At 36.9% G+C, this 27,109-nt stretch overlaps 1 protein-coding gene across 1 annotated transcript in view; it reads right to left on the reverse strand.

The window, feature by feature from the left end:
* Window positions 1-27,109, reverse strand: part of LOC144959016 (uncharacterized) — a 212,342-nt gene that overhangs the window by 78,504 nt on the left and 106,729 nt on the right. Inside the window, exons 26-49 of the mRNA XM_078891350.1 lie at window positions 26,744-26,944; window positions 25,800-25,936; window positions 25,004-25,172; window positions 23,446-23,607; window positions 21,923-22,075; window positions 20,826-21,005; window positions 19,993-20,214; window positions 18,656-18,766; window positions 17,769-18,002; window positions 16,682-16,969; window positions 15,846-15,981; window positions 15,290-15,440; window positions 13,969-14,149; window positions 12,873-12,995; window positions 11,901-12,126; window positions 10,883-11,052; window positions 8,767-8,946; window positions 7,531-7,703; window positions 6,445-6,622; window positions 3,743-3,880; window positions 2,962-3,117; window positions 2,288-2,536; window positions 1,129-1,281; window positions 293-487 (exon numbers count right to left, since the gene is read on the reverse strand). Coding sequence (XP_078747476.1) covers window positions 293-487; window positions 1,129-1,281; window positions 2,288-2,536; window positions 2,962-3,117; window positions 3,743-3,880; window positions 6,445-6,622; window positions 7,531-7,703; window positions 8,767-8,946; window positions 10,883-11,052; window positions 11,901-12,126; window positions 12,873-12,995; window positions 13,969-14,149; window positions 15,290-15,440; window positions 15,846-15,981; window positions 16,682-16,969; window positions 17,769-18,002; window positions 18,656-18,766; window positions 19,993-20,214; window positions 20,826-21,005; window positions 21,923-22,075; window positions 23,446-23,607; window positions 25,004-25,172; window positions 25,800-25,936; window positions 26,744-26,944 — 4,266 coding nt within the window. The remainder of the gene's footprint in view (window positions 1-292; window positions 488-1,128; window positions 1,282-2,287; window positions 2,537-2,961; window positions 3,118-3,742; window positions 3,881-6,444; window positions 6,623-7,530; window positions 7,704-8,766; window positions 8,947-10,882; window positions 11,053-11,900; window positions 12,127-12,872; window positions 12,996-13,968; window positions 14,150-15,289; window positions 15,441-15,845; window positions 15,982-16,681; window positions 16,970-17,768; window positions 18,003-18,655; window positions 18,767-19,992; window positions 20,215-20,825; window positions 21,006-21,922; window positions 22,076-23,445; window positions 23,608-25,003; window positions 25,173-25,799; window positions 25,937-26,743; window positions 26,945-27,109) is intronic.

Here is a 27,109-nt window from a genome sequence, read left to right on the forward strand (position 1 = left end):
ATGGCTGTGAAATCAAAATATATAATATTTCTTCCATTTCCATAAGTTTGTAAATTCACTATAATTCCATAACAATTACGGACCATACATAAAAGAAAGCAGGTATGAAAATAGATGAGAGGACTTGACATGACAATTGATTGCATATCAATGGCCCGTTGATCAAACCTCTGAAGTATAGTATCGCAAAGAGGCTACTTCAGAGGTTTGATCAACGGCCATTGATATGATTTAGATAAAATCCTAGTCTGTGGCAGGTTTGTGTGATACCAAAAATAACGAAGGCACCAACCTTGACAATACTCTCCAGCAAGACAAGGAGTACATTCATCAGCTGATGATAGGCCTGTGATGTTGCCGAATGTTCCAGCAGGACAGGCTTGCCAGTCGTGACCTGTGCCGTTAGGGCAGAAATAGCCTTCTGGACACGGGTGTTTGGACGATGATGGGTCTCCTGCCACGGTCAGGCTTGGGATGCAGTAGTAACCTGGGGATGGGGATGGTGATGGTGATGGTGGCGATGATGGTGATGATGATGATGATGATGATGATGATGATGATGATGATGGTTGTGGTGATGATGGCGATGATGATGATGATGATGATGAGAATGATGATGATGATGATGGTTGTGGTGATGATGGCGATGATGATGATGACAATGATGATGATGATGATGGTTGTGGTGATGATGATAATGATGATGATGATGGTGGTTGTGGGGATGATGGCGATGATGATGATGATGATAATGATGATGGTAATGATGATGAAGATGACGATGATGATGATGGTGGTGGTGGTGGTAGTGGTGATGATGACGATGATGATGATGATGATGATGGAGGTAGTGATGATGATTAGTGTTGATGATGATGATGATGGTAAGGACGATATTGATGATGACACCCGTGTTAGAAATGACAATTTGATGTTGAATATATTTTAAAAGGTTCCTGATAATGCTAAAAGGAGTGAGAGAAACCTGAATGACTTTATCAATGAGCCTTATAATACAATGTATGGATATCAGTTCCACTAATAATGAACGGTGTTTTTATTACTATTATGTGACAGCATATAATTTTAACTGATAGTAACAATGACAAAGTTTTAAAGTATTCCCACCTTCAGGACACACATTGCAGGATTCGGCACCGTCAAAGTCGACGTAGTATCCAGCAGAACAATCTTTAGGGCTGGCACTTCCTGTAGGACAGTGTTTGGCTGATGGACATATGACTTGGGTGTCTATACTGGAACCACTTGGACAGTAGTAACCTACAACCAGACAGCAAGCAATTCAAGTTGGTTTGTTTGTTTTGTTTTTAAGGGTTTTACGGCGCTTGCAACATTTTTAGGTTATATCAGCGCCAGTAAAAAGGAAGAAAAAAAGTTCTAGAATTACAATTAAAGCACCCAAGAAAAAGTAAGACATAGGGGAACTGGGAATAAATAGGGATAAGATGTAGATTCCAAGAGCATACCACCAATGTACTTAGAAAACAGGTTTAGGGGAATAGAAGACAGTAAGTACCTCCCTGCCCACTATGGGAGGTCAGGAACCCCACCCAGCAATTCAAGTTACAATGAGTAGTTTATCAATAATATCTACAATTTCCATAGGCAAATATATGTAACAAATTAAAAAATAAAAATCAATGAATTAAATAGTTCATTAAAAATAATCTAACTCCAACCCTCTTTTTTATAAAAAGTTTTTTTTTCACTTGCGCCTTCTTTAATTAAGTCTGTCAGAAGATATATTTAAAAAAAACCCAAACAAAACTTGAGCTTTTATATAGAGCAATATCCACTAAATGTGCTCAAAGTGCTTTACAAAGGGTCCCTGACCAACATCAACACATAACATGTAGAACGAGACATGACGCCTGTTAGGTAATATTCCAATTTTTTTTCCGACAGGGACAACGCTTTTAATGGCCAGGTACTCATTTTACACCGGTAAAAGAATGTGAGAAATATTTATATATATAAATATATCCACAGCGAGGCAGGTAGTCGAACTCGGTACCTTTTGGATACAAAGCAAAGACTGTACCACTGAGCCACGCTACAAGAAATTTTATTTATTCTCCAACATAATGTACACAAAATAACCCAGAGTTTTATATTTGTGTCTGTAAATTCAATTTTTCATCCCGACATAATACCATTTCGAGACAGTGGATCACAATTTACAACAAGAACCCAGAGCCTGCATAGCTTCATTTCATTCACTTCAAAACAGCCAACAGAAGTAGATTCCAAGAGAGAGAACTCTCACCTTCTTTACAAGGTCCACTGAGTTCTGTGAGTCCCAGACCATTACAGTAGAATCCAGGCATACATTGAGTACACTCCCCTGGATCAGCCAGGCCAGTCTGGTTGGAATACGTTCCATTGGGACATCCTGTAGGGGTGGCTGATTGGACAGGACAGTAGGAACCTGCTGGGCAGACCACTTCAGTTGGCTGGGCGGAACCCTCTGGACAATAGAATCTTTCATCACATGGTCCTTTTGGTGAAGTCAGGCCTTTAAAAAAAGAGAATGAAAAGTGTAGATTAATACACATTACGAAATGCACAAATAATTTTATACATAAACTTTAACTTATTTAATTTATCAATAGCTTTTCCAATATTTTAGCATATTTGAAAGAATCTATAATAAGACTTTATAGATCATTGCCTAGAAACTTCAAGGGTTTTAAAAATAATAAGAGTTGCAAGAGTTGTTCTCCCAAGCAATTTCTCAACTACCGAATATTGTTGCCCAAAACCCACCACAGATTTCAATTAGAAAAGGAAGATAAAATTATGCTTAGTTAACACTTTGTAAAGGCTTGAAGATTTATTTGATGTAAAACAATGTTGGCATCAGCTCACAAACCTAAAGCATAAAGAGATTAAATAATAAACTTACTCATTTAAAAAAAATATTTTCTTAAACCGTCTTACCTGTTTCATTACAGTGGAAGCCATTTGTACAGTTGAGACATTCAGAGACCTGCGTGAGACGTGTAGCAGGACTGTAGGTTCCATGGGGACATGGGGTTGGTTCAGATGTCTGCTCAGGGCAGTAGGAACCAGCAGGGCAGTCGTCAGCATTTGGAGCTGGGGGGAAAAATAAAACGTTTCTAAATAATCTACAGGGGGGGGGGGGGGAATAAAGAACATGACTTGACATATATTAAAATATTCCCTTTTTTTCAGCAAAAACTGTTCAATGTATTCTATTAGAACCAAAGGCCCATGAGTCAGAATTAACTCATTACATGCCAGGATAATAACAATAACAATAATAATAAAAATAATAATAATATAATAATAATAATAATAATAATAATAATAATAATAATAATAATAATAATAATAATAATAAATAATAATAAAAATAAATAAATAAAAATAATAATAATAATAATAATAATAATAATAATAATAATAATAATAATAATAATAATAATAATAAATAAAACCCTCCCCACCCTAAAAATCTCTGTGCATTCAAACTAGAACCCTTCCTGTCTGAATTAAGTGTTATATCAGGCAACTAGGACCCCAGAATCAATCATAACCCTAGCGTTTTTCTGAGCATCAGAAACTGATTTAGAACTAAATCTAAAACAAACATATCTTTTAAAAAAAAATGATGACACATAATAATACAAAACCCACCCCCCCCCCCCCCTCCAAAAAAAAAAAACGAAAAAAAACAAAAACCGTATAAGAGCTTTACCTTGATTTGGTGTTGTAGAGCCAGCAGAATTCCTACAGAAGTAACCAGGGGCACAGGGCCTGATGGGATAGGTCAAACCCTCTACATCACATGCCATACCTCCTACACAATTAGTACACTCCAACACAGATGTCAACCCTGGAATAGGTAATATTTTTAAAAAAATGTTTTTAAGGGTTTTACGCGCTTGCAACACATTTAAGTCACTAAAAAGGAAGAAAGTGGGATAGTAAAAAGTTCTAGAATTACAATAAAGCATCCAAGAAAAGGGAAGACAAAGGGGAATTGGTTCAAATAAGAAACAGGTGTAGTTTCCAAAAGCACTCCATCAAAGTACACAGTTTGAGATCACTAAAAGTCTCATCCAGACACAAGTACAGGTCCCCGCTAAGAGGAACACACTCAAATGTTTTACAAATCATATATAATATCAAGAAAGCATAATACAGTGCATAACAGAGAGATGATTTACAATGTGAAAAAATATAATCTCCCAAAACCAACTATACATTTGACTGTTTCCCCCTCAGCCAGGGCATCTGGCCCGGACCAGGACAAAACCAAGTAATCTCGTTCCAAGACAAAGACAGAAAGCATGTTGGAAAACAGATATAAGGGGATAGAAGACACAATATGTACCTCCCTGCCCACTATGGGAGGTCAGGAACCCCACCAGCTGGAATAGGGAAATAACATTATTGGCCAATAAACAATTAATAAACAATTAATTAATGATGTGCCTTCCTTTGTGACCATTGCTGCCTCTGTCTGGTGGGGGTCTCTCTATAATTCAGTTGGTAGAGCATTCGCTTCACAAGCAAAGGGAACCTAGATCAATTCCAGGAACAGTCAAGCTGTTTTTCTGATCCCACATCCACCCAGCAGTGATTTGGTTGATGGGCCTCTTATATCTAGTGGAAAGTACTTTGCGATAGACTAGCATCCTATCCAAAGCATAGCAAGCAATTGCTATTGTCTGCTTCAGCTATAGAAACTGGGAAAAACTCTGGCTCCATGGGCCTAATGGCTCTGAAGGCTCAGTCTGGTATCTCATACTTCAATTGAAATTTTGACATTTTTTTCCCCCTCAACGTCTTCATTATAATCAAACTACGCCACTATCACATCGTCTCATTCATCTGTGGTGTTTCATTCATCCTGTTTTGTTGATAAAGGGGAAACCTGAAACGTCCATTTGATCTGTTTTTGTAATTAAATTGAAGCTTACATTCAACTTCATATTATTATTTATTTCTTCGAGCTTCGAGCAGCAACATTTACATCATTATAATCGGATAATTCTGTATCGTAATATACATTTAAATACAATAAACCAGGAACAGCCATTAATGGTTTCACAACTGTGTTAAGAATAAAATGACAGGCAAATCTTCTCCCCTTGAATCCTTCCTTCGTGACTTGCTGAGCAATGTTGGGAAATAAACAAAAAAAAAAAGTCATGCTGAGCCATAGGCCCATGGAGCCGGGGTTTATCCAATAGTAATTGCTTGCTACCCTTTGGATAGGACACTAGTCTATCGAAACGTACTCTGCCAGATCTAACAGACCCAGCAACCCCAATCACTGTTGGGTGGACAGGGGAGGTCAGAAAAAAAGATCTCGACTGCACCCATGATCGATCTCGGTCCCTTTGCTTGTGAACCGAGTGCTCTATCAACTAAGCTATCGGGACCCCCAATGTTGGGAAATAAATAAAAAGAAATAGGCGGATGGTGATAACTGTGATATAGCAGCTTGTAAACCTGTACTTTGAGGCTATCATTTTCTCACTAACCCCCCCCCCCACAAACTTGACCTTTTATATAGCACAATAATTGCTAAACATGCTCAAAAGAGCTTTACAAAGGGTGCCCAGTCAACGGCACATTACATCAGTGGGGACTTGCCACCTGTCCAACATGAACCCGTTGTGGTCAAGAGCCCGAAACCGCAGAGCATCTAGTTGAACGGTGCGTTGTGATGAAGTGGTAATGAGTTTGCATCCTGGATAGATCGTCATAACATAGTAGTGTGAGCACCATTAGAAGCTGCTGTCAACAGCGAAATGTAGGATGAGACATGACGCCTGTTAGGTAATATAACAATTTTTTTCCAACAGAGACAATGCTGTTAACGACCAGGTACTCATTTTACACCTGAGAGTACAGACAGAGAATGTGAGTCAAGAGCCTTTGCCAAGGACTCAGCTATGAAATGCTCTGAGCAGGACTCAAACCCTGGACCTTCCAATCCATAGGTCACTTAGCCGCACACTAAACCATATTTGGATGAAAACTGAGTACATGACTGGTGAGTGTTATATAAAAAATCAACTAATTAAATTGTTTTAAACACCTATGTGGTCCAGTGGTAAGACACTCGCTTTCGGATCCGAAGGTCCTGGCTTCGAGCCTCACTCGGCACATAGTTGAGTCCTTGGAAAAGGCTTTTCACTCACATTCTCTCACCATACTCAGGTGTAAAATGAGTATCTGACTTAACAGCGTTGTCTCTGCCCGAAAAAAAATGTAATATCACCTGACAGGCATCGTGTCCCATTCTACATGTTAAGTTTTGCTGTTGGCAGGGACCCCTTGTAAAGCGCTTTGAGCATTTAGTAGATATTGCGCTATATAAAAGCTCAAGTTTTAAAAAAAGACATGTGCATACACAAAACAAGAAAAACAAAACCCAACCCTTACCGGTCCTGTTGTTGAATGTGTTGACAGGGCAAGGGTGTTGCTCTGCATACTCGGTACCGTTAGGACAATAATAACCCTCAGGGCACACATAGGGGTCATAGGTTACCACGGGGCCAAAGGTGGCGTTGCAATAGTATCCTGCAGGACATTGGTCACAAGATGACTGGCCGGGCATTTTCTGGAAATGGATTAGAGTGAGTGACAGTTGCGTTAGACATTTGTAATTTGCTATCTCAGTTGGGTATGATATGGTTATGATTCAGACGTCAAAATATAAGAAAAGAAAAAATAACAAAAGCAAGGAATTTATCCTGTTGTCTGTAGCCTCTTCTTGCATCCACACTCGACGCCCTTTCCTCAGATTAACGTTGTTTCCACATTTGACGAAATGTGATATTTTGTAAATTTACAAATTTGTGCTTGTGTTTTTTGTCTCCTGATGAAGGCCAATGGCCGAAACGTTGTTTGTTTTGTGTTGTTCCCTGATATATGAGTCACATCTACTCACCTTATTTTTCTCTTCGTATCAACCCTTCAATCGTAGAAAATGATACATATCCACCTAGCTTCCCCTTAACCGTTCCTATAACTCCCTTTGTACCACCAGCCATTTCCAGAATTTTCCCTGCACCATCAGGCCAACCCAACACAAAATAGATTTTTCTTACTCAAACAGAAAAGCAACACATACGTTCTATAGATAATATTGTTCAACAAAATGAGCTCTACAACACTTGGTCAAGTTTTTATAGCTATAACAAAAACTTTTCTTTAAATTGTGTGACATAAAGAAGAAACTAGAATGAGAAAATGGTTGATTTCATGGTAACGAATGTGACAATTTCCCTATGGTTGGTAAGGAGAGGGTTAAACAACCAAAACTTTCATCTTAAAAAAAACAAAAAAACAACTCACCAATACTGACCAAGATCAGCCAGAAGATTTTTTAAAAGTTGGTCTTCCAGCTTTAGCCGGGAAAAGGACATCTTTGTATTTGCAAGACGAAAAAAAATGCCCTTAATGCTGACAAGCTTGAGTACTTTTTCCCTTTATTATAAGATTTGGGCTGTGACAACAAAGATTTACCTGATATTGTCCTGATGGGCAGGCTTCTGGAGCTTCTTTGGCTCCCACACAGAAATATCCCTCAGGGCAGGTGTGGTTGGATGGAGTGGCTGAGGTGGACATGGCTGGACAGTAGTAGCCAGGAGAACAATCTCCACTGACGAAATCAAGGCCAGCATGCTCACAGTATTTACCTATTAATTTTAAAGAACAAATATAAAGAGCATATATTTATTTATCTATTTATAATTGAGATTTTTTAACTGAGCTTTTATATAGCGCAATGCCCACTAAACACGCTCAAACCACTTTACAAGGGGTCCCTGGTCAACAGCAACACTTAACATGTAGGACGTAACATGGAGCCTGTTGGGCGATATTATGAATTTACATACTATCATGGGTATTCTTTTTACATTATTCGATGACATTGTCAAAGGTAGAAACTGATTTATGGTCATGTTGATTTGACAAATCAAAAAATAAACAAACTGAGAAAACCATGATCAAATGTTTGAACTAATGATTTGTACAAACAAAGCAAAAAGCCTTTGTCAACATAAAGTTTAACATAGTCTGATGAAATTTTCATTAAAACAGTAAATTTTAATTGAAAAATAAGTCCTTATATAATACGAATCCATCATTTATTCCATAAAGTAGTCCTTCAGAGCCATTAGGCCAACGGGGCCGGAGTTTATCCCAGTTTCTCTAGCATGAAACGGACTATAGAAATTGCTTGCTACCATTGGATAGGAAACTAGTCTACCACAAGGTACTTTCTGCCAGATCTAACAGACCCAGCAACTCAATCACTGCTGGGTGGACAAAGGGAGTCAGAAAAAAAAATCTCGACTACACTCAGGATCGATCGCATGCTTTACAAACTGAACTATTGGGATCGTCTCCTTAATACGATTCAATAGTCTGATGTCACGCCGCCCAGCAACGGCGGCCATCTTGGTTCTAACAAGAAAATCATTACTTTTTATTTTTCATGCTGGCTAGAACTTTTCATATGTCTTGTGATCAAAACATGATCAAATGTATGTGGTTTTTTTCCTCTGGATACCCTTTATGCTCGCCGGAGAAATATTTCATACGGCCATCCGCCATTGTTCCGATAGTTTAGAGCCAGTATTACTAAGTTACCATGCGTCATTAGGAAGAAAGTGACGTTACGACTGTTGAAGAGTATTCCAAACCCATGAAATTGGACACAATCCTGAAGATGAGAATATCAAGAAGAATATTTACCAGGTGTGCACTGCTTGCAAGCAGATTGGGCATAGTTTCTCTCCGTATCCAAGTAGTATCCAATGGGACAGGGGATGCCACTGGCCGTTCCCTCTGGACAGTAATGACCTCTTGGACATGATCCACCAGTATCATCGTTCGGTGGATTGGGGAAAATGGCTCCCAGAATGCAGTAATAGCCTGTAGATGAATAAGTTGTATCAGTCACTGTCTGTTTTTGTTTTTAAGGGTTTTACGGCGCTTGCAACACATTAAGGTCATATTCAGCGCCAATAAAAATGAAGAAAATGGGATTGTCAAAAGTTCTAGAATAACAATTAAAGTACCCAAGAAAAGGTAAGACAAAGGGGAATTGGTTCAAATAGGGAACAGATGTAGATTTCAAGAGAACACTATCAACGTACTTAGTTTGAGATCACCTAAAAGTCTCATCCAGACACAAGCACTGGTCCTTACTAAGAGGAATACACTCAAATGTTTACTAATCATAAATAATATGTAAACAAAACATAATAAAGTGCATAACAGAGAGATGATTTACAAGGAAAAAAAATGTCATTTCCCAAAACTAACAATACATTTGACTGTTTCCCTCTCAGCCAGGGTATCTGGACAGGGCCAGGACAAAACCAAAAAATCTCATTCCAAGACAAAGACAGAAAGTATGTTGGAAAACAGCTATAGGGAGATAGAAAACACAGTAAGAGCCTCCCTGCCCACTATGGGAGGTTAATCAGTCACTGTTGCTGTTTTAACAGTTTTTTAAAGAAATATCAATCTCAAAGAGCTTTATATAGCGCAATATCCACTAAATGTGCTCAAAGCGCTTTACAAGGGGTCCCTGGTCAACCGCAACATTTAACAATTAGGACGGGACATGACGCCTGTCAGGCAATATTACAATTTTTTGGACAAAGACAACGCTGTTAACGACCAGGTACTCATTTTACACCTGAGTACGGTGAGAGAATGTGAGTAAAGAGCCTTTTCCAAGGACTCAACTATGTGCCGAGTGTGAGGGTCGAACCCAGGACCTTCCGATCCAAAAGCGAGTGTCATACCACAAGACTACATAGCCGCACAAAGAGAGGTTTAAGTTATTGAAAAAAATGAAAATAGGCAACTTGAGAGCCCCAAACATTTTGTAAAGTTCATGAAGGGGAGAAAAGATCATGTACTCAGTTTTGAAAAGTAAAAAATGAGTTAAGAATCAAAGTTAAAAAAAATTAAGGTCCTTTTAAGTAAAACAGAAAAGTCGGCAATGCTCTACTGGTAAAAGCTGTATTGCCAATGCATATCGGAAATTAAAATAAAAGTTTTTCAGAACCAACAAGCCTTGTGTAATGTCTCTGTGTATAGACACATAATATTATCTATGAAACTGGACAAGTATCTATCGCCTCCTTTACATTGCAATGAATGAATCAACTCGTATTTATTTGTTCCGTCTTTTAGGTGTTAAGGGCTTTCTACACGTTTAGGCAATTTTTGAGTCTTTGTCTTAAATGGAATTATGTTAGAATGATTCAGATATTAAAAAGTCAAATTAAAGCCAAACTGATCCAAAAAAAAAAAAATGAACTTTTGTTTTTTTTTTGTTCTAAATTACTGTATACATTTTCCTCAATAAAACATTGAAAATCAACTAGAGACTGATATTTCTGGCTATAAATTCAATTTTCATCATCTTAGTCACCCCGAGATAATACCGTTTTGAGGTGATGGGTCCCATTTATGCCCCGGCTAACAATAAGACATTTTATCACAGGTCTAGCTTAAGACATTTCCTCTAAAACAAGGTAAACAATCAATTCTTTCTTTCTTTTTTTTTTTTACAACATTACATATGCTACTTTACATCCCCTTTACTGAGTGGTTAAAGCATTGCACTGTGGCCCAGAACGTCCTGGGTTCGAGCCCCGCTTCTGACACTTTTATTTTTTTTCCTTGGGTAAGATTATTAACCCCTAATTTACTTATTTGGACAACATGGGTGATTCCTGTTGACATCAGACTTCTTGTTTGATGAATTATCTATATCCCTTCATGGAATGTCAAGGCAACAGTATCTACTGATGTCGTGGCAGAAGGGCAGAATTTTTTTTTTAATTTTTACCTTGTGTACAGTTTCCCGATGGTGCAGCAAGTTCCTCAGATGCACAATATTTTCCACCATCACACAGAGTGTAGTTGGGGCTGCCTTGAGGACAGTACTGGCCAACCACACACCTGCCGCCCATATTGGGGTCTATAGGCATGGTCTCAATGGAGCCTGGAGCACAGTACCTGTGGGAATACATTTATCAAAATGTTACAAAATCGGGATGGGACTTAAGACCCCATTGTGACTTGTGAGAGAATTAAAGAGAATTTTTAAAACCATTCTAACACAACAATGGATTTAAATTTTGAAGAAAACAAAAATCAATGCGGCTATGTGGTCTAGTGGTATGACACTCGCTTTCAGATTGGAAGGTCCTGGGTTCAAGCCTCGCTTGGTGAATAGTTGAATCCTTGGAAAAGTAGAAAACGATAAGGGCTGCCTGAAGCCGGTGATCGTAAAATACTAACTTACTCAGGTGTAAAATGAGTACATGGCCGTTAACAACGTTGATTCGTTTGTTTGTTTGTTGCTTTAGGTCTCTTCCAACACAATTGAGGTTATATGAGAGACCGCTGAAACAAAAAAACAAGCAATCTAACAAAAATAGTACAAATGTAAATCAAAATCATAACCTAAAAATATCATAAGCTAAATTACAAATAACCAAGAACAAACAGGCAGAAGATTTACAGAAAAAAAAATATCCCTGTCAAAAATACAATCACAAACCAAAGAAGCAGGATAGGCTAGTAAAGAGAAGAAGGACATCACTATCGGATCGTACACCCATGCGAACATCATAGGCATATGATTCAAGGGTGATGCTCCCATCCAACCACCCGCAACAACGTTGATTCTGTCAGAAAAAAAATGTAATATTGCCTAAGAGGCATCATGTCTCGTTCTTCATGTTACCTATTACTATTGCCAGGGACCCCTTGTAAAGCGCTTTGAGCACGTTTTAGTGGATATTGCACTATACAAAAGCTCAATTTTTCAAATTAAAAAAATAAATCAATCAAAATCTCACCATCCACTTGAGCAGAGACCAGTAGGGGCAGACAATCCAGTTCCTTGGCAATAGGATCCAGCAGTACAAGGGAGACAAGCAGTGTCATTGGTCATGATGGTGTCGTTGTTAAAGGTGCCTGCAGGACACGGGTACTCTGTGCTGTACCTGGTGCTGAGTGGGCAGTAGTATCCCGATGGGCATGGCTTGTCAGAGAAGTCAGTAGAGTTGGATGGGCAGTAGTAACCTGTAGAAAAGAATAATAATAATATACTTTATTCATCCAAAAAGGACATTTTGGAATTTTGGTCATTTTAATATTAAACAAAACAGAATATAATAATAATAATAATAATAATAATATAATAATAATAATAATAATAATAATAATAATAATAATAATAATAATAATAATAATAATAATAATAATATAATAATCATCATCATCATCATCATCATAATAATAATAATAATAAATCTTTATTGTCCTCAAAAAAGTGGCAATTTGTCATTTGGTTACACATTTATATCAATACAATATTGACATAGACACACTCACACAGATGCACACTAACAACATCGTAGTCATTGAAAAAAAAAACAAAAAAAAAACAAAACAAACAAAACAAAACAAAACAAAAACAAAAAAACAAAAAACAAAAACAAAAAAAACAAACAAACAAACAAACAAAACAGCTTCAAAAAAGAACAAAATATCAGCTCAGAATGTTTTGGGCTCAAAACCAGATCGGCCAATCTTTCACATTCCAAAAGTGGAATCAGCAGAAAATAGGAATTTGAGACAAGAAATAGGAATTTGTCACCAATGGATAATTCCTTATCAACATTCCCCATCAACCTTGACACCAAACATATAAAGTATTCCAGTATTCTGGCACAGCTAACATAACTACATACCAGATGTGTTAGTGAATGGAACGCCACTCAGGAGCAATATCATTGTAACTGTATCAAAACAATAAAAAAGATTACCTTTAGGACAATCTTTGCAAGTTCCCTTTCCTTCTTCATCCTGATATGATCCAGCATCACAACCCATTGGCTGCTCACTGCCTTCAGGACATTTGTAGCCTCTTGGACATACATCGCCAAAACCTGTGGTCAAGACAAGATTTAAGCATTATCCATCAGGGAATAGGGAACAGAAGTTTGTGATTCTTGTTGAGTAATATATATATATATATATATATATATATAAACTATTACGATCTGAGATTATTTTTATTCCCTAGGTGTCAGTCAGTCCTTTAAATTAATCATTGCAATATAAAGTCTACCTTTGTAAATTGCAACATGCATTTAGCTATATATTACAAAAATTATTTGCCATCAAATTTCAATAAGGCAAAATTCGAATAAAGCAACTGAAATGATTAAGAAGCTTGGCGAGTACCGTTAAACTCCCCAAAATATCAAATTAAGAAATTAAGGAGCAGGCACCGTTGAAAGATAAAGAACTGAACAAGTGTGTATGAAAGGAACCAAAGCAAGAAAGAAAAATACAAGAACAATACCATCCCAAAAAATCAGTCTACCTCTACTGGTGTTTTGGTATGTTTTTTTAATGGTATTTTTCTTTCTTGCTTTGTCTGGTTCCTTTCATACACACTTTTTCAGCTCTTTATCTCCCAAAAACAAGGAGGAAAAAACCGAATCTCATAAATCTAGAATTAAACCTATAAAATTTTATAAATAATTTCTATTTTAAGAGAGAGACTTTATCTATGACAATACCCAGTGTGAAATTCCAAAAGTGGATAAATCAAGTTCATCTAATCTAATCTTATCTTAATTTTTACATCTGATACAAGCAGAATACTATAGATAGTTCGAAGATGACATCACTCATGTCTTTGTTATTGTTTTTTGCCATCCGTGTTTATGAGTACTTCTCACTAAACTGTATTAACCAGACTATAAACCTTCAAGTATACACACAGTTTTGTGTGTTGGCCAGTTTTACTTCCAGATGGCAATGTTGTGAACTTTTTAGCCAAGTGCATACTATCTATAGTCACACACCAACCAGATCTGAACGGCATTACACAGTTCACATCGTTTCAGTTACCTGTGTGTCCTCCAATGAGGGGACAAGAGGCAGGATAGCTACTGTTGGTGGCATCGTTGTCTGGGTTGGGTCTGTCCACTCCTGACTGACAGTAGTAGCCTTCAGCACACAGACCTGTGGCATTGGTGGCCCCGTCTACAGAGCAATAATAGCCTCCATCACAGTCTGTGCATTGTGTTACCTGTAACGTTGATGAGACAAAGCAAAATAACAAGCTGCCTCGGGATGTAGACAATATAGTGTTGAACATAAATGAAAGTCAGTAGACACCTAAAACAATAGAAGCTATCATACAGAGTAATAAACAAAAATGAATATAGAACAGCTTCCAAAAAAAAAAAAGAACAAAATACCAAAACACGGAACGTTTCGGGCTCAAAACCCTTCTTCAGCCAACAACAAAAAAAACAATGAAGACATAAATACATTATCAAATTCCAGATAGGCGACAGAGATATTTTGTAGGTCAAAATCATTAGTATTTTTGTATTAGGATCCATTAGTATCTTTCATTAGTATTTTTGTAGGTCTTCTTTGTAGAAAAATCTTTCCTTCATTATTTTTATCAAATAATATATTAAGTCTGGAAAGAACAGCAAGAATGATTTTTGAACAAGGTTTAGATCCTCTGCTTTCATCTTTTCCCAGAATTCATAAATTGTGACACTTTTTTACCTCTTTTTTAGTTATTGTTGACTGAATAATGATTTGAGTCTGAAACATTCCTTGTAATTTTGTTTATTTGTAATGTTGCAGGATTCAATTTAAAAAATAATTTTTTAATAAAAATTAAACTAGTTCAATTTAGCGAATTCATTAGACAGTAGGGCCTAAAAGTGTAACATCACCCCTGCCTAGCAAAAGCCCTTTTAGTTCCACACTCAACAGAAAGAATCAAGTTGCTTTTAAAAGAATCAAATTGACCTAATATTTCTTTGTTAAAATGGTTCAATGTTTTGCACATTATTTTCAACATCACTCAGAGAGGGGTGCCTGTCGATTTGACTAATTTCCACTTTTGGTTGCTGAGATCATTTTTAAGAGGAAGTGAAACAGTAACACACCATTTGCTTGAATGTCAACCTCTTGAAGACCTGAGATGCACATTCCTCCCACCAAATCCAAGCATCAGTAACACACTTTATAGTCACCTGGAACAACTACAAAAGACGTCTAACTTCTACGTCATGGCACAAGGCCGAAGGGCTAGAGCTCAGGTAGTCGCTGGTTCGGATAAGTAAGTAAGTAAGTAAAGAGGAAGTGATGTCACTACTTTGGAGCCCTATTAATGGTATGAAGGCTCAATAAATAACCTATTCACCTTGTAGAGATTGGTGTGCGGACTGTACTTTCCTTGTGGACAAGCTTGCCAGTCTAATCCTGTACCATTGGGACAGTAGTATCCAGCAGGACAATCAAAGTAGCCACTGGTAGGGTCTCCTGCAGTCACATTGGTTGGCAGGCAGTAATAGCTGCAACATGGAAAAAAATTATAATAATCAAAAATGATAACTCTGTCTTCTACACCATGATATAAACACAGATTCAGTCAGAGTAATACTGTTGATGTCCATAACCAAAATAAAAAAATAAAAGGGAAAAATTGTGGGGTTTTTTCCTGATAGTATAGTAGTCTTTCAGAGCCATTAAGCTCATGGAGTGGGTGTTAATCCTAGTTTCTATAGCGTGAAATCGACAATAGCAATTGCTTGCTACCCTTTGAATAGGACACACACACATATACATAGATAGAAACAATCACAACACACACTTAAATAATTAATCTCCTAATTCAACAAATCAGGTGAATTTTCAAAAGAAGTTATTCAAGAAAGACAAAAAAAAAAAAAACCAACCCCAACAAGAGCTATTCTTACCCATCTGGGCAAATGTCACAGTCCCACATCCCTGTGGTGTTGGTGAAATATCCCGGCAGACACTCTCTGGGTTGGTCAGAGCCAGCAGGGCAATGGAGACCAATTGGACATATTACCGATGTTGGTACCGTGGAGCCTGAAAATGTATTGGGGAAGGAGGGGGGGGGGGGGGAGGGGGCAAAAATTAATGAGTGTTAAATAAATTTAGAATAAATGTAACAGCACATGGTTTGTCATATGGAACCCAACACTTAATTTATTATTTTTCTTTTTAGCTTTTGTATAGCGCAATATCCACTAAACGTGCTCAAAGCACTTTACAAGGGGTCCCTGGCCAACAGCAACACTTAACATGTAGGACGTGACATGACACCTGTTTGAGAGAGGGGTTCATGGTAAAATCCCATTACTCAACTGCAATGTAAATCATTATCATTCTCTTTTGATCATTGTTTTGTCTTTGTCTTTGTTCATTTAACTATTGTTTTAATAACAATAATAAATTGCTCTTATATAGCGCATATTCCCGGTGAAGGGCTCTATGCGCTTTTCAATCAAATCTAAGAAACTTTTAAAAACCAACAAAAAGCAAAGTAAATATATATATATATATATATATATATATATATATATATATATATATATATATATATATATATATATTATATATATATATAATATATATATATAATAAAAATACAATGAAAAATGTGTCATAAGTCTGTTAAAAACAGGGACATAAATAGATATATTAAAATTGTATAATAATAATTTCCTCCATTTTGACAAATTGTGTCATCAATGTGTTGTTATTTGCAGGGCTGTTATTCACTGACCTGTAGGGCAATAGTATCCTTGATTACAAGGCCCGTCCTCCACCGTTATACCCGTGGTCTGACAGTAGAAGCCTGCCGTACAGTCTGTGCAGTTTCCTTCTGCGGTGAGACGAGTGGCATTGGAGAATGTTCCAGATGGGCATCGTACTGGCGTGTGAGTGCCTTCTGGGCAGTACCTTCCAGCAGGACAGATATCTGGAGAAGCCACGACAGATCCTTGGACACAGTAGAATCCTGGACTGCACGGTCCAGTGGGTTCAATTAGTCCCACGATGTCACAGTAAAAACCTATGGGGAAAAAAACGTTCAAATTATTATACACATGACACCAGTTTATTATCTGCTTTCTTTTCTTTCTTTTTCATGTTTTTTTTTTTGGGGGGGGGGGGGGGGGTTGTTTTTAGTCTTTAAAAAATCCAATATGACATTCTAGGGGAAAAAGGTAAGAGGAGAGAAAATAGACCATATGTGTAGCTGGTTGAGAAAGCCTGGAAAGATGCACAAATTTCATAAATTGAGTTATGTATACAGTGGTGTAGGCCACATCTTTCTAATCATTTAACCCTTCAAATTTTCTTGCTATGTCTATTAGAACCCAAGTTATGAATTTTTTTCTGAATAAAATTTGTTGCTGTGGGAAACACTGTATCTTCGATTTTGGTGCATCTTCCCACGTTTTCTCAGCCAGCCTCACATATATCGAATATATAAAAACATAAAGATGGAAAGCAGTTCTGTAACTTATCATTATGAGTCATACCTTAGTGCTACTAATGACAATGTCCTTCAGAGCCATGAGGCCCATGGAGTTGGGGAGTATATCCCAGTTTCTATACCATGAAATGGGCAATGGTAATTGCTTGTTATCCTTTGGATAGGATGCTAGTTTATTGCAAAGTAATTTCCACCAGATCTAAGAGACCCAGCTACCCAATCACTGCTGGTTGGACCGGGGGAGTCAGTAAAAAAAATCTCAACTTCACCCGGGATCGAACTTGATCCCTTTGTATGTAAAGTTAGTGCTCTACCAACTGAGCTATCGGAACTCCCATAATAACAGTTGGTCAAAATTTACTTTCGTTTTTACCTTGGGTGCATGGTGTGCAGTCAGTTTCATTCTTCAGTCCAGTCTGGTTAGAGAATGTTCCAGCAGGGCAAGCGATGGGTTCTGTAGTCTTCTCAGGACAGTAATATCCAAGAGGGCAAATGTCCGCCTCAAAGCCTTGATTGGGTGTGGCTGTTTGGGATCCGTTACGACAGAAGTAACCAGCATTACATGGAAGGCTTGGGTAAGTGGTGGCTCCTGGACAGTAATAGCCACCTGGAAGGGGGGATAACAGAAAAATAATGATAAATGGTATCTGATGATGATGATGATGATGATGATGACGATGATGATGATGATGAAGATGCAGACAATGCTGCTGCCAATGCTGCTGCTGATGATGATGATGATGATGATGATGTTGATGATGATGATGATAATGATGATGATTAAGATTTCAACACCAGAAAAATGGAAAATGATTATTTTAGTATTAATTTATTTCAGTTGGATTTTGAAAGTGCAAAAGATTCTCCAAATGACAAAGTATAAATTGAGAGCACAAAGTGTTCATTTGATTAAGAGGTTATAGACAAGGGAAGCTTAATATACAGACACAAATTTGGTATAATTATGATGCATGAAATTAAAAATATAAAGAAGAAAAATATAGGATTTATTTCCAAATACATCTCTTGATGCTTTGCGCTTAGTTAAAATACTCACAACATCCGTCAGCCGGATATTACGTACCAACACACAAAACTATGTGTAACCTTAACGTTTACAGTCTGAAATAATATAGTGAGAACTAGTCATAAAAATGGCTGGCTTAAAAACAATAACAAAGAGATGAGTGACATCAATTACATTCCTCTATCAACACGTCTAGTGTATCGTTTACTCCTTGTTCTAAATAGTAAACTCACCAAGACATTTGAAGCAGTCATCGGAAGCCTGCAGGCCTGTAATGTTGTTGAATGACCCACTAGGGCAGGGGTATTCCGAAGAGTAACGTGTTCCATTTGGACAATAGTAGCCTGGACATTGGAAAGAAAATCAAGATTATTGTTGATTAGAAAAAGATATACAAAATTTGATCCTTGGTTAGAAAAAGATATACAAAATTTGATCCTTGGTTAGAAAAAGATATACAAAATTTGATCCTTGGTTAGAAAAAGATATACAAAATTTGATCTTTGATTTAGAAAAAGAATTACAAAATTTTATCCTTTCTATATTTCTTAAGGTTTATCTACATTTGGGCAGGATGCTGGTCTATCAGTAATTCTGCCAAATCTAACTTAGATCCAGCTACCAAATTTTTGCTGAGTGGACGGAGAGGTTAGATAAACATAGTAGTTTTGAGTGCTCAGGTGAAGAAACAACCAGAATATCCTAGAAAGAAAATGTCAACATTCCCATTGACTGTGCTGAATATGGCCAACTGTCTCTATCCGATATTAATATTTAGTAGAACTTTAAGATCTAGTCATCATCTCAGATTAACTGTTCCCAAAAAAGGCTCTAAAAAGTTTTCTGATAGGTTTATTTTTTTCTCATGCTGCCCCTTCTATTTGGAACTCTCTTCCAATTTCCTTAAGAAAATGCATTGCAGAAGCTATTTTTAAGACAAATATTAAGACTTATTTTATTAGGAAATATTTGATAGATTAAAACCCGTTTCCTTTTATGGATTATTTTTCATGATAGAATTTCTTAAGCATGTTTTGTGTACCTATGACCTGTTATTGTAGCTTTGATGTTTGTATTAAAAAGGGGTCTAGAGCTGTTTGTATATGGAATAGGCGCTGTATAAATGATTTATATCATTATTATTTATATCACCAATTGATATTTTTTACTCATATAAATTGAGTCAAAAAGAATGAATGGTGCATTTTCAACTTCAAAAAGCTTGAATTTTGTACTTCTGATAATTTTAACTTTAAAGTCGAATCAGTTTTATCCTGACATTCAGGGGGGCAGCATAGCTCTGCAGTACGGTCTTGGCTTCATACCCAAAAGGTACTTGGTACCACCCACCCCTGCGCTGTGCGACCTTGAGCAAGTCACCTCGCTCTAGCTCAATTTGCAGCGCTGCACTACGGCTGATGCCTGGGTTATTTAAGTATTAAGTCTTCCCTTGGAATAGACCCAAAAGACAAATTTCCCCAATGGGATGAATAAAGAGAAGTTTTTAAAAATTTATTATTATTATTTATAACACATGATTAACACAATGGATCAGAAATGGTGGATTTACCTTCTGGGCAGACGTATGAGGCTGGGGTGGTGATTGGAGCAATAGAGTTATCACAGTAGAAACCAGATGGACATGTCTTACAGTTGGGTTGTCCTGCTTCATTCTGATACTGACCACTGGGACATAGGGTCTGGATACTTGACCCCACTGGACAATGATAACCAGGTTGACATTCATATGGGCTGGGGTTTCTTACTGTCTGACCCTCTGGACAGTAGTATCCTGTAATAAAAATGGAAAAGTTTATAGGCTTCTCCTTGCAGGAAAATGCAGATAGCGACATATTTATTTCCACTCAAACCTAAAATCAGATCTTATCGTTTTTAATAATAAGAGTAGTAACAAAAATATGATATTTATATAGCATATATACAAAATTACATAATGCTCAATGTGCTTTACAATATAGAAATACATTAAACAGTTTGAAAAATGAAAGTTTTTACAATTCATATTGACAACGACAGACAGAAACAAAATAGATAATTATTTTAAACCATTACAGCTGTGGTCTATCAATTTATAAAAATGTTTCTATAAAATAAAACATGGATTTAAAAGTAATAGCAATGAGGTTTGGCATGGGTCTCAGTGATGCCTCTACCTCTGGGTGAAAATGACTAGATTTGTAGTTATAGATAGTATGCGCTTGGCTAAGAAGCTCATAATATTGCCATCCGGAAGAATAACGGACCAACACACAAAACTGTGTATCCATGAACGTTTATAGTCAGGTTAATACAGTTCAGTGAGCATTACTCATAAACATCAACAAAGACTTGAGTGACATCATCTTCGAACTATCTATAGCAAAATAAAAAAAAACTTCTTACCTGCGTCACAATCACCCTCTGTAGCTGACAAGCCGCTGCTATTACAATATCGTCCAGCTGTACAAAGTATGCACCAGGTCACATTCTGACCTCCTGCACTGGGCTGGTAGTAACCTGGGTCACAAGGTGTGGGGGATTGAGATCCTGATACACAGTAGTGACCGCTTGGACATTGGTCTCCTGATGGTGTAGTGAAGATTGGATGAAAAAGAAAATAGTTGATTTTTTAAATTGATGCTGACATACGCAAAAACAGAGAAATTAGAGGGAGCAGGCACTGTTGTAAGATAAAACTCTGAAAAAGTGAGTATGAAACAATGCCAAAAAGAATACTACAACAAACAAGACCATCCCAAAGAATCAGTCTTCCTCGACTTCATGAAGACTGATTTTCTGGGATGTTTTTTTCTTGTATTTTTCCTTCCTGCTTTGTCTAGCACTGTTTCATACACACTTTTTCAGATCATTGACAAAACACTAACTTATATACTGATAAAAACAATATATTATTTTATGAACAAATGAATACAAAAGAAATACTAATAAATACAAAGGCATCGTCACATGATATATAAATTTAATAAAAACTGGGGCTTTGTTTTATTTTAGTCTTTGGGATGCTTTTCAGGTAAATTCAAACTAGTACAAAAAATAGGAGATGATAGAATTTTCTTAAAATGGTAGATCAAGTGTTTAGATACGCTTTACCTGCGTGAGGAAAATAAAAGTTAGACAAAGAACACGGAACAGAAGTTATTTTAGGAGCAGCAAATGCCTTGCTCATTGCTAGATGGTATGATAAACCGTCAGGCATAAGGATATGATTGCCTTTGTGTCTACACTTAAATTTTTATAGTTTTATTTTCTCTCTATTTCTATTTTTTTTTTTTAATTTTTTTTTTTTACTAATTTGAAAACAATTTTTTTCTTTTACAAGGAATAAAAGAGTGAAGAATGAACTTAAAGCCAAACAAGGAAGGTTTGCACATAAAATAAATATTCATACTTATATAAATCATCATTATCATCATCATCATCATCATGATGACCATCAATAACATTTCCATTCTATCATCATTTATCAATCTTGCACCCACCTCCTGCACCAGAGGGCATGCTTGTGGTGGAATTGCCAGAGCAATAGTAGCCAGGCAGGCATTGACCAGCGGGTGTGTCCATCATATCAGTGTTACAGTACATACCAGGGTCACATCCAATTGGGGCAGCTGATCCTTGAGGGCAGTAGGTACCTGGTTGTGATGGATTAAGAAATTTTCATTGAATGCTTTAATGTGCACCTTGACGCAGACAAAAATAAGATGGAAACCCCTTGGGAAAAACTAGGAAAAAACAACCCAAGATAATAATAATAATAACAACAAACAACAACAACAACAACAACAACAACAACAACAACAACAACAACAACAACAACAACAACAACAACAACAACAACAACAATATATAATAATAATAATAATAATAATAATAATAATAATAATAATAATAATAATAATAATAATAATAATATATGGTTTTTATATAGCGCCTTGCCCCGTATATCAACAAGCTCAAAGCGCTTAACAGTAACATGGCAACTTTCACTCAAACATACAACCACTCAAACATGCAATATGAAACAAAGTAAAATAATTCTTCAGTGTTACATATTATAAAAAACGTTTTAAGATGTTTTTTAAAAGAATTCTGCATCATTGCTTCTCTGATATATCTCGGAAGGGAGTTCCAGATAAGGGATGCTGAATATTCAAACGCATGCTCGCCAATTTTGCGAGTCAAAATATAGAATAATGGTGTGCTATGCTCAATGGCCTTTGCTCCATAAGATAAAGGTCTGAAAAAGTGTGTATGAAACAGTACCAGACAGAGCAAGAAAGAAAAAATATCCCCAAAAAAGCTATCCCTCCAAAAAAAGATGTCTTTTTCAACTGGAGATCGAAACTCAAACCTCCCGATTACGGCAATCTCCAGTTCCAAAATCATTGGAAGTATCTCTGTAACCAGCCCTTCAGAGAACTAATAATGAATAGATTACATACTGAGTCATAAAAAGGGGTAACTATTTTAATAGTAAGGTATATAGGCAGATTATTTGAGTTGCGAGACATAAAAGAGTGAGGATGGATGATCTTTATTGATGACCAGCATATTTATAGAGTTGAAAATATGATGCCATCACTCTAAAACCAGAAGATCAATTACACGAGGTATATATCCAGACAATCAGGAAGAGTGGTTTTACACTTCCAATGAGATTGGAACCAGGTTTAACATCACACTTTTCTTCTTCTTCTTCTTCTTTCTTCTTCTTCCATTAAGGCCAAAGCTTCAGGCTGAAGATTGTATGGCCATCTTTTCAGTTACAGGGGTTTTAGAGGGAAGCAGGGAGTGATTTTTTAAAGTCATAAGTCAAAAGAGTTCCAAAGTCGCGGACGGTGGAAGGGAATAAAGAGTAAAATGATGGTTTGTTCTTAAGTGAGGAGGATTTCAAAATTAAATGCTGAGATTCTTGTTTTGTTGTTGTTCCGTTTTCTTCTCTATTGGACACAATTGGGATATTCACAAACTGATAGATTTGAATGATAGCAAGTTGTCTTACCTGCAAGACATTTCCCGCCCTCTGGAGATGTAGGAGTGGGTAACTCTGACCCCAGAGTGCAATACCAACCAGGGTCACAGTCGTTTGTAGGTTCACTCAGACCTGGGGATCCACAGTACTTGCCTGGTGAGCATGGCTCACAACCACTCTCATTGTGCTGGTCTGAAATTGTAAATAAGACGAATAAATAAATAAATAAATTTATAAAGTAATTAAGAAAACATTTATTTTTTAAAAAGTAAATAATAAATGAATAAATATAAATATGTATATATACATAAAGAAATAATAAATAAACAAATATCAAATCATTTAAAATACATAAATAAATAATCCCTCAGAGGAATAGGTCCCACAAGGAAAAGTTTGTCCGGTTTTCTGTAGCTTAAAAAAGATGACAGAAAGGTCAGAAAAAAAAAAGACAGAAAAACCCGAACTCAATTGAACTTAGCATCAAAACCAATCCCTTAGATTGTACTAGCGTGGCACCCAGAAAGTCATAAAGAAGGGAACAACAAATACAAAGGTATGTTAGAGACAAGAAGAAACCGATACAACAGCAGGAGGGAAATAAAGTTACAGTGCTACAAAAGCCTTTGCTAGACATACACTTGAATATAGTAGCTCTGTATGGGAACCTCACCATAAATTAGAAACACAAAAAATCGAACAAATACAAAACACAGAAGTGAAATTTATAAATCAAAACAACAAAGATAAAAAAAAACCCATGAAAATGATTTAAATCTCAAACCACTACAACAGAGAAGAAAGCGTGACAATGTAATGATATTTTGCAAAGGACTAAACGATCAAGTTAAATTACCCCTCGGTGATATTCAACCAAAATAAGAGGAAATCATCCAAGTTTATGGTTTCCCACTCTAGAGTGGATGTATACTTGTACTAGTTGATACCATTGACATTAATACAGTGGAATAGTCTCACATCTATCCATGGTAGCTCATACAGTAGAGTCACGATCTCCCCGGCCAGACTGAGTTGTCGTACCAGTAAGGTCGTGGGTTCAAACCCCCATCGCCGCTGCAAAGTTTTTATTCTCTTGCATTATTGTCTTCTGGCACTTTCCTACTCACTTCATTTCTTGTTATTATCAACATAAGTGCCTGCGCCACTCACTATTCCGAATTATAATTCAAAATCACACCTCTGTAAACTAAAAAAAAACAAAAAATAACTATCAATAGAAGTAGTTCTTACTTGTGAGATTATTGAAAGTGTCAGCTGGACAAGTATATCATAATGAGTTCCTTGAAGACAGTAGTGACCAGTGGGACAGGATAGGTCAGTGTGAGTGGTACTGTTGGCTACACAGTAGTAGCCTGCAAGCATCATCACACATAATGAAATTGTCAATTCATCTCCTCTCCATTAATGTCCCCAAAATCTCATTTGACCTCTCCTGCTTGTATCCAAAAATCTTAACATTTCTTCATTACTTACTTATTACGAAATTACTACTATTTCAAAATCCCACTTCTGAAGACTTTTAAAAAACAACACAAATGTATCAATAGAAGCAGTTGAGTTTTCTTACTTGTGAGATTATTGAAAGTGCCAGCAGGACAAGGGTTCTGTATATCGTATTGAGTTCCTTGAGGACAATAGTGACCAGTGGGACAGGATTGGCCAGTGTAAGTGGTACTGTTGGCTACACAATAGTAGCCTGCAGGGCACGGTTCACAGGATGGCTGACCACTCTGGTCCTGATAAAGAGAAAAAGAAAATTAGATATTATAGTTAGAAAAGAATGAAGTATAATTGGATTAATTCAGATGATGATGAACTTGATGGCAATGATGACGACGAGGTTGACAATGATGATGATAATAATGATGTTTACAATGACGAGGACAATGACGATGATGATGGTGGTGGTGGTGGTGCTGATGATGATGATGACGATGGTCGATGATGATGGTGATGTTGCTGAAAATGACATTGATGATGATGATGATGATGATGATGATGATGGTAAAGATGATGATGATGATGATGATGATGATGATGATGATGATGATGATGATGATGATGATGATGATGATGATGATGATGAGGATGAAAATGATAAAGATGATGATGATGATGATGATGATGATGATGATGATGATGATGATGATGATGATGATGATGATGATGATGAGGATGAAAATGATAAAGATGATGATGATGATGATGATGATGATGATGATGATGATGAAAATGATAAAGATGATGATGGTGATGATGATGATGATGATGATGATGATGATGATGATGATGATGATGATGATGATGATGTTGGTAACAGTGATGAGGATCATGATTCCAAAACCATTAACATAAACACATACCTGGAAAGTTCCAGCGTCACATCCCAAAGGCACCACTGTGGCAGTCGGACAGTAGAATCCAGGTGGACAGATGCCGCCATCACCGGTGTGATTGCCTGCTGGTGATGCAACATCCACTCCAAGGGTACAGTAGTAGCCTGTCAGGTGTATGGAATGGGATGATGTTACATGTTACATTGTTATATCAAACCTCAAATAATGAATAAACCATTTTGTACCAACCCTTTAACAATTGAATTTGAAAATTAAAATTAAATCATGCCCTCCGCCACTGCATCATAAGATATCGTCGTCTTGGCATTCCACGAAGGAATATAGATAATTCATCAAACAAGATGTCTGATGTCAACAGGAATCACCCATGTTATCCAAGTGAGGGGGTCAATAATCTTGCCCAAGGAAAAAAAACAAAAGTTTTGAAACGGGGCTTGGTTTGTACCCAAGATGTCTACTGTTTGTATTTCTGAGATGTGAAGCTGTTATATTTTCATCTTTCCTTTTGCAATTAACAAGACCCCAGGTATCAGGCAGTTCCTTGCCACTCACATATAATCGTTACCATTTTATAGTGAACGGTCCCTGATAGCTCAGTTGGTAGAGCACTCGTTTCACACACAAAGGGGCCTGTTTGATCCCAGGTAAAGTTGAGATATTATTATGACCCCCCCCCCCCCCCCCCCCCCTGTCCACCCAGCAGTGACTGAGTAGCTAAGACGGAAAGATCTGGTGGAAAGAGCTTTGCGATAGAATAGCATCCTATCCAAAGGGTAGCAAGCAATTGCTATTGTCCGTTTTAACTCCAGCTCCACAGGCCTTATGGCTCTGAAGGACTACTTTTTAAATTCTTTTTTTTTTTTTTTTAATTTATAGCGACTAATAGCTCCTGCGGTCGGTAGACAATTTTTTTACAGAGTACACAAAAAAAAAAACAGAACTGAATTTACCAGGGTCGCAGTCTCCAGCAGGTGCTGTCAGGTTGGTCCTGTCACAATACTGTCCTCCAAGACACTGCTGGCAGTCTGACTCTTGCTCCAGACCCAGAGCATTGCTGAAGGTACCCACTGGACACGCCGTCCAGTTCATGCCAGTTTCGGCACCACAGTAGAATCCTCTTGGACACAAACGATGACCAGAGGTAGAATTACCTGGATTGATTGAAAGATGCAAAATAATATATCAATGCATTTATCTAATATAAGCAGCTTATCTGAGTTGTTTTTAAAAAAATACCTCGCTATAGGTTTTTATCAAATTTTATTTCTAGAATGATTTTGAAAGAGTTTTAAAAAAATATAAGTAAAATAATAAAA

The sequence above is a fragment of the Berghia stephanieae genome, chromosome 13 (genome assembly GCF_034508935.2).
Source record: "Berghia stephanieae isolate SIO BIC M18660-M18661 chromosome 13, UCSD_Bste_1.3, whole genome shotgun sequence".
NCBI classification, from domain to species: Eukaryota; Metazoa; Mollusca; class Gastropoda; order Nudibranchia; family Aeolidiidae; genus Berghia; species Berghia stephanieae.